Source organism: Hevea brasiliensis, chromosome 1 (genome assembly GCF_030052815.1).
Source record: "Hevea brasiliensis isolate MT/VB/25A 57/8 chromosome 1, ASM3005281v1, whole genome shotgun sequence".
NCBI lineage: Eukaryota > Viridiplantae > Streptophyta > Magnoliopsida > Malpighiales > Euphorbiaceae > Hevea > Hevea brasiliensis.
This window is the reverse complement of record NC_079493.1, coordinates 10,361,100-10,369,670: the sequence shown is the minus strand read 5'-3', so window position 1 is coordinate 10,369,670 and position 8,571 is coordinate 10,361,100. Positions and strand designations below refer to the sequence as shown.

Below are 8,571 nucleotides of genomic sequence, written 5' to 3'. Positions count from 1 at the left end.
TTTTGGCTTGTTGGTCCAAGGGAAGAAGATGAATTTGTTTTCTTCAATTTTCAGCCTCTTTATTTTGTTTTAAGTATCTTTGTTATATGGTGATTGGTGGACCATTTTTAAATGACATAATTATGATGTCACAATTCCCATTTACTTACTTTTCTTCTTACTTTTGTTTTCTTATTTTCATTTCTCATTTTTAATAAATTTTTCATCAACATTAATTCATATTTTATGTCACAATATTTATTTACTCAATTGGACAAGTCGGCCAAAAATCACCTCTGAAGGCGAAATGACCAAAATGCCCTCCGTTTGGCTTAACGGGTCAAAATTGGCATCTGATTGAAAAATTTTTCTAGGTATTTTCTTGGCATTCTAATGCCATGGGAACCTCAATAACCCTTCTATGGAGTCCCAAAAATTATTTTATAATTTTTCCCCCGGGTCTAGGGCTCCTCGTTGCGAGAACCGCAACTTCCCTCTGATTACCCATCGCTTGGGCACCGGCTCATTTGACTTGGTTGTATTTTATTTCTAAAATTTTTACTAAGTTTTTCTTATTAATATTTGAGTTAATTTTGGTTCCTCACTTTTGTTTAAATATTCTTTCCGGACGTTCTAGCTGTCCGGACCGACACCGGTCACCGGAACAGTAGAATGTACGGAGTTGCTACCGGGAGGGTGTTACAGGGGACAAGCACATCGTCAAACTTGATGAGAGGACATGCACATGGAAGAAGTTTCAAGAGATACGTATTCCATGTTCTCATGTCATAGCAGCATGCCAATGAATGTCAATCAATTATGAGCAATACGTTTCAAATTATTATACATTGGAACGAACACTTAAGTGCTATGAGTGGCAGTTTCATGCACTTGGACATCATGATGATTGGCCAACAGACAAGGATTCAATCCTTGTACCTGACCCAAATCAGAAAGGTCTAAAGGAAGACCAACTTCTTTAAGGAAGACGAATGAAATGGATTGGATGGTGATTCAAAAAAGAGGGGATCCGTCTAAAATCCATTGAAGGACACTATTTTCAAATACTTTGTATTATTATCATACATTGTTGGACACAGTTTTCATTATTATGTTTTCATTTTATGTGTATTATTACCCCCGTGTTGTTAGGTTACGTACTTTTCAATTTTATCTTAAATTATTGCATTATTTAATATAATTACTGCATTATGATTTATTTCATATATATTTATTTATGCTCTCTTTTGTTTATGTCTTAGATAAAATAATGGCTCGTATAATGCGCACTCCGAAAAGAATTGTCAGTCAACAATAGCGGGCAAGAGTACATGGTTTAATTAGGAATTTGATTAATCTACCTATGGAAGTAACACCATCAACTACAGGAGATTACCTACTCTGCATTGTTAAGCATATGATAAGGGTAAATGGGCTAATTCAACAAATCATATGGGAAGGAGAGCTATTAACAAATAAACCTAGATATTTGGCTTTAAAGTCAGCTTTTAGTTGTGTCCAGGATAAAGGTATACTTGACAGTGTATGACAAAAATTAGAAGCTAACTGTACCCCATCATATTTACTACTTCTTAAAGGATTTGTCAGAGAATATGCTAGTTGGGTAGCTACAAGGACAATGTGTCGGGCGAGTGGTATAAAAATGTGTGATAGTAAGAAACATACTCTGGTAAAGCCCTGTTTACCTAAAATCGACTACACATTGGAGAAAGATCCTTATGACGAGCTAATTAGATCATGTCCTGTAAATCAAATAGTCAGACTGACCTAATTAGTTGATGTAGTAAACAATGTTGATGTAGTAAATGATGATGTACTTTTATCTTTGCATTGACTATGTAATGTAGACTTATTAATTAATGCATTGAATGAGAAATTTTTATTTATACCATTTAATACGTGTATTAAATTTTTTTTTTTACCATTCATGTATTATTTACTGTATAAGGAAAATATGTGCATTGTTTTACCTGTTAAAATACAAAATGAAAATGTATATTTCATATAATGAATAGGTATGGCTAATCAACAAACAAGAAGAGATTACATTGTGCCAGGTCCAATTGATCCAGAGCTTCTACGACTCCAGTCACAACACCGTTCTGAAGGGATTTGGACTGGTACAATGGAGCATGAGGTGCTTACGTGTAGAAGGCAGGGGAACATATTGCATGCTGACATTGATGACCGAATTGTTCCTCATCCCCACGATTCTGGATTTATTGGAATTGCTAGATTAGGATTTTTTCCCCTTGACTGGCACCTTATTAGTGCCTTTGTAGAGTGATGGCGACCGAAAACTCATACATTTATGATGCCAATTGGGGAGTGCACAATCAATCTTTAAGATGTTGGCATTATCACCGGATTGCCAATACATGGTTCTCCAGTAATTAGAATGTCACGAGCCGAATGGCCAGAAGTTTGTGAGCTCTTGTTGGGAGCTAGACCACCTCCAGAAATGATTCGAGGACATACATTAAAATTTGGAGCTATTCCACATGAAGCTGATGATTTAACAGTGTTATGGCATGCAAGAGCATTCATATTACGACTCATCAGTTTGATATTTCCCGACAAGGCAAACTCACATGTGAACTTGATGTTCCTACCCCTATAAGAAGACTTGAGGGAAGCTGCGACATACAGTTGGGGTGGAGCTTGCTTAGCCTTCCTTTATCGTGAGCTTTGTCATGTTGCAGTTACTGAAGCAAAGGAGATTTCAGGACCCCTGTTCATATTGCAAATCTAGGCTTGGGAGAGATTTAAAATAATCTCTCCATCAATAAGAGATCCATCGGCACCTCATGATGCACCCCTAAGTGCTAGGTATGTAACTAAATTTATATTTTTTTTCCATTAAACAATCAAAAAATTGATTTTTATTGCACAATATTTTAAATTTTCTTATCAACTAATAGGTGGAGTAGAGCTCGACATGTAACACCCCTCACCCGACTACAGTGTAGCCGAGCAAAGCGTGCTACATTCGGTGCCGGAGCACCCTAACTTATCTTACTTTATTTCTTTAAAAATTTTGTTCTCGTTATATTTAATATCGATTATTTTTCAACGGAGAAACTAACGGAGTTTTTCCTATTTTATTTTCGTTTGACGTGTTTTACTATTCACCTGTTTGAAAATTCACCAATATTTTCTAAGTATAATCTCATCCATACTCATATCATCATTTGAAAAATCATTATGTAATTCAAATTTATACTCATTTGTACAAATTCATTCATGCTCCATTCTTATAGCAAAATTCTCAAATTTGCATTAATTTACATGATTTGCAATAATTACATAAATCCTTAATTTACATGATATACAAATTAATTACAATTTGCTAATTTACATTACAATATAAGAAATAAATAAAATACACAAAAATGCTTAATGTGAGCCCTATCTACATGCATTGCTGAGGAGGTGACAACCTTGAACGCTCTGCAAATCAGAACTCTAAAATCTCTGTTTAGTATTCGCTGGGCTTTAACTTCAGTACCTGCACGAGAAAACAAATCTATCGCGCTAAGCATTGCTGCTTAGTGGTGCAATAATATAACAAGGAAATAATGTATACAAATAAAAATAATTGGAGCATATTTTCTATACTCAAGAATTTTACTGGGTTCATATGAAATTTGCCATACAGTATATTTTTCGTCATTTATGTTGCTCTCTAGAATCTCTTCTGTCATAAGTTTACAATAGTCACTTATATAATGTACAAATAAATATAAAATTTATACTTATACTTATATTCTTATGAAAGTCATATTTATATTGTTATTTAAGTTATAATTTTTCTACTAGTCTTTTTATCACTTCCTTGATACTTTCTAAGTTGTTTACAATCATTTCGTAATATTTAAAATTTTTAGAACTAATTTAATTTACTTAAAAACTTCTTCTCATTTATTTACTTTCTAGCATTTTTAATTGCTAATATTCGTAACTTATTTTAATAAATTAGACTGCCCAAGTAACCTACGACAGGCTGACTAAACTGGATAACGGGTCGTTGGCACTAGACACCGCGGTGCCTCAGGCCGTCATACCATGGGACGCAGGCCGTCATACCACGTATGCAGTCAGTATGGCTAAAAAGCCATGATATCACATAATCGGGCATTAAGCCATGAGTGCAGGCATAAAGCCATGAATGCGGGCATAAAGCCATGAATGCGGGCATAAAGCCATGAATACATGCATAAAGTCTTTCGCAGTACTGCTAAAACAATACCCTATTGGCATGCCAATCTATCCAATCTGACACACATGTCTAGGCAATACAAGAGCACATAATATCATTAAATATTAATATATTGTGTTTTATGACTTCATTATTTCATGACAAATTCCATAATTTATACATTCATCATAATATTCATACATTCCTTACATTATTCATATTGATCACAATTCACATTCATTTGATCTATCATTCAAATTCAAAACATCTTTCCTTTCTCTCTTGATGGGAACCTAAATCCCAAATGACACTTTTATCACATTTATTCATTTAACAATCTATTCATGTAAGGTACATTTCATACTTCAAGTTGTATTGCTAATATATTATGAACTACATTGGTGTTGGGAGTATAAGTCTCAATTACAAAATTTTTGGTATTCATTAAGTCATTCAAATTCACCAATTACAATATATATTTATACATTACTCATAATGACTTCTTTAATTTCTTTTATTATTTCTTATGTCTTTAAGGTTACTATTCACACATTACTATTCACTCAAATTATTGACTTTTCATATATAATAGGTGTGTTAATTCCAATTGCACTAAGATCCCACATTTTTTGTTCTAAATTTGTTGGCATTGATTGCAATTCAAAGCCTTCTAAAAGTATTTCTAAATTTTCAGTTTTTATGTCCTATGTTTACTATTTCATTGGTCTATGCTAAAGTGAGAATTTGGCTAATCTTTCTTCATGAAAGTTGTTCCTTTATGTATCTAGTTTAATTTCCTTTTTTGAATCACTCCATTTGGAGTTTTGTAGCTCAAGTTATGGTCAAATAACCATAACTGGTTCATTTCCTAGTTCTGGTTCCTTAGCTAGGCAGATTTTGTAATTACACCTTACAAATTTTATTGACCAAGTTGCAGTCACATTTAGGTCTAGTGCTCTTCATAGAATTTATTTCCCTATGTCTTATGGTCACTCAAAATTTTTAATCACAATTTTTCAAGTTTTGTAGAATTTATTATACCAATTTAATTGGCCTAGACTCTAGTACCCTGTGTCTTCAGGGTCCAGATTCAGGTCAGTGAGTACGAGTGGATTTTTAGGATTCTTACATTCATAATTTGAGGAAGGTTTCTAAAACAAAGTTAGATCTCTCTGTCTTAGGATTCTGAAAAGGTATGGCTCATCCTAAATGGAGTTTTCTAATGGAAGATATGCTATAAAAACTAATCCGGGCTCAGATGAAATTGGGTAAATTTCTAGGTTTAGATGTACTAAGTTCTTTTAAGCATTTGACCTAATTCCTTTAGGTTCTGGGTTTTGGTCAAAATACAAATATTGTAGAACTATGTCTTATAAAACTTTTACCATTTGTTTCATTGCATTTAAATTTTTATAGGCCAAGTTATGGCTATTTTGCCAAAACTGGTCGGGTAGTCTATGTCCAGAAAATTCTGGGTAGAATGGTTCAGGTCAGTTTGGTGTCTTAATTTGAGTCAACAATTTCATTAGGTTAGAAGCATTTCTGGGCTTGGTGTTCTCAATGAAAGTTGTAGTACTATGTCTAAGCTTTCCAATGTATAAAATTCAGGTCATTTGGACCTGTCTAAAGAGAGTTATGGCCAAATGAACATGTGTGGTCATTTTTCTGGGTTCAGTGTTTGGATATCCGGATTGGACCAGCAAATTGGTCAACTTATGGACAGAATTTGGGCAGGGTTTCTTCATGAAAAATGGGGCATTTTGAGTCTAGTTTCACCTCCAATTGGCCTCATACCAATTGGAGTCACACAACTTCAGTTATAGGTCAAACAATACCCTAGACTCATAGGTCCGAATTTCCTGCATAAGAGAAGCACTCCCAATTTTCAATTCCACCCAACTTCCAAACTTCAATTCACATTTATAGCACTTCTAATAGTCAATAATCAACCTCAACATCATCAAATTCAAGTCACAACACAAAATTTCATATTTTAGCAAACCCTAAATCAACTTGCATAAATTTTAAATTCCAAGAGAATTTCTAGCACTAACCTTATTCTTCTAGCTCCAAGCAACCTTTAATCAACCCAACACTTGATTCACCTCTTTGGGGCTGCCAACCAGATTTTCCTTTCACTTTTCTTCCCACTTTCCTTGGGTTTTATGGCTGGCTATGGAGGTTTATCAAGGCTGCCAACTATTTTTGTGAAGGAAGGTAATGATTTGGAAGCTTTAAATGGTGTTTTAATGATAGGAAAATGAAAGAATTTGAGAGGAAATGGAGAAGAGAGGGTTGGACGGGAGAATACTGGAGAAGAAGATGGATTTTTCATTTTTTTTTTACTCATTTATCTCCTTTTTACTTGTTCATTAAATGGTTGTCTCATGGTGATTGGTGTAGAGCTTTTAATTGCATCATGCTTACTCAAGCATGATGTAATTATTAAACTTTTCTTTCATTTTTCTTTTTTTTTTTTTCATTTTTACTCATTTTTAATTAAATTTTTAGCAATATTTATTCATATTTTATGTCATAATAATTATTTACTTAACTGGACAAGTCAGCCAAAATCATCTCTGAAGACGAAATGATCAAAATGCCCTTCGTTTGGCTTATCGAGCCAAAATCGTCTGTACTAATCTAAAAATTTTTCTAATCCTTTTCCTGGCATTCTAATGCCATAGAAACCTCAATGACTCTTCTCTGGAGTCTCAAAAATTATTTCATGAATTTTCTCCCGAGTTTAGGGCTTCTAGCTGCGAGGACCGCAACTTCCCACTAGATTACCCATCGCTAGGGCCCCGGCTCATTTAACTTAATTGTATTTTATTTCTAAAATTTTTTCTTAATTTTTCTTACACTTATTTGAGTTATTTATGACTCCTCACTCTAGTCTAAATATTTTTCCAAACGTTCTAGCTATCCAGACCGACACCGGTCACCGGAACAGTAGAATGTGTGGAATTGCTACACTTATTTGAGTTATTTATGACTCCTCACTCTAGTCTAAATATTTTTCCAGACGTTCTAGCTGTCCAGACCGACACCGGTCACTGGAACAGTAGAATGTGTGGAATTGCTATAATGAGGGTGTTACATGACAGATCACTGAAGTTACAACCCATGTACTACAACAAATTCGGTACAATCTTGATCGGATGCGACCTGAAGATGTAAATCAAAATTCTCAAAATCTGACTTAAAATAGTGTTATATTTTTTTCCTATATTTATAATCACTTTATGTTTTGCAAATTTAATACTTCATGTTTTGCTCATATTCACTTGCAGATTACATGGGAACCATATAATGAGGAATTGTTGGATGAGCTGCCTGACATGTGCATACAGGGCCGTCCCATATGGAAGGCAGTGGTGCCATTAATTTGCTTCCATATTATTGAATGGCACCAGCCTGATAGAGTGATGAGGCAGTTTGGTTTGGCCCAACCTATTCCACGACGACCGATGCAAACAGATGAGTTACATGAGATTACTCTCCGATTTAGTGAGAGTAATTGGGCGCACCACCATGCGACGTACATTAATCGTTGGAATAGGCGAGAAAATTACATTGTTCACAGGCAAGAAATGGCACAACCACTCCACCATCATTCTGAATATATGGAGTGGTATCGTCGAGTTGCAAGACGTTGGATCTCAATAAGTGGAGCTGCCATTGGTTGTGTGGTAATCATTTACAATACATATTTTTTCATTATTAAATACTTAGTAATAATAATTTTTAATTATAGTATTTAACACAAACTGTAACATAATACATGGACTTCATATTTTTACAGGAGGATGCAATTGAGGATTGTTTGCTAAAATTACAGAACCCATCAACAGGAAATGTGGCTGAAGTTAAACATACATTAAGAAAAATGATGATTGCTCTAGAGGAAGAAAGTCGGCTTTGCCAAATGCTACCTCCTCAGTCCGCACCTCAAGCAACAACCTTTAATGATGAATTAGAAGAGGACCAACCCATCAACCAGCCTGAGCCCTCACATAGATCAGCACGACACTGATCACGTCCTGCTCGACGTCGTCAACATCCAGTGCGTCCAGCCTCTCCTCCCGATGATGCTTTGCCCCCACCTATCTCTTTCCACTCTTACTGCATCACATAAGCGCCTGATCATTCTGATCCTATTCCCTTGGCTCCTGCACCGTCTGACCCTGCTCCATCCACTATATTCCAATCATATTCAGCAACTATCCCCACTCATTACACTGGTTGGATGGCTACCCCATCAATGCCTGGCCCATCAGCACAGTGGATGTCATATCAAAATCAAATGCAAAACAGAAGCACATTCGACTTTACTGAGAGTCAACAGCCGCAAACACCATTCAGCGGCTTAT

General features: G+C 35.1%; 1 protein-coding gene across 1 annotated transcript; it reads left to right on the top strand.

Annotated features, from left to right (window-relative positions):
- The first annotated feature begins 7,789 nt into the window (after positions 1 to 7,789).
- Positions 7,790 to 8,290, top strand: LOC131173340 (uncharacterized). Its single transcript, XM_058135790.1, has 2 exons — positions 7,790 to 7,890; positions 8,004 to 8,290. The coding sequence occupies exons 1-2, from the start codon at positions 7,792 to 7,794 to the stop codon at positions 8,232 to 8,234; spliced, it is 330 nt and encodes a 109-aa protein (XP_057991773.1). The 5' UTR covers positions 7,790 to 7,791; the 3' UTR covers positions 8,235 to 8,290.
- The last annotated feature ends 281 nt before the right edge of the window (positions 8,291 to 8,571 follow it).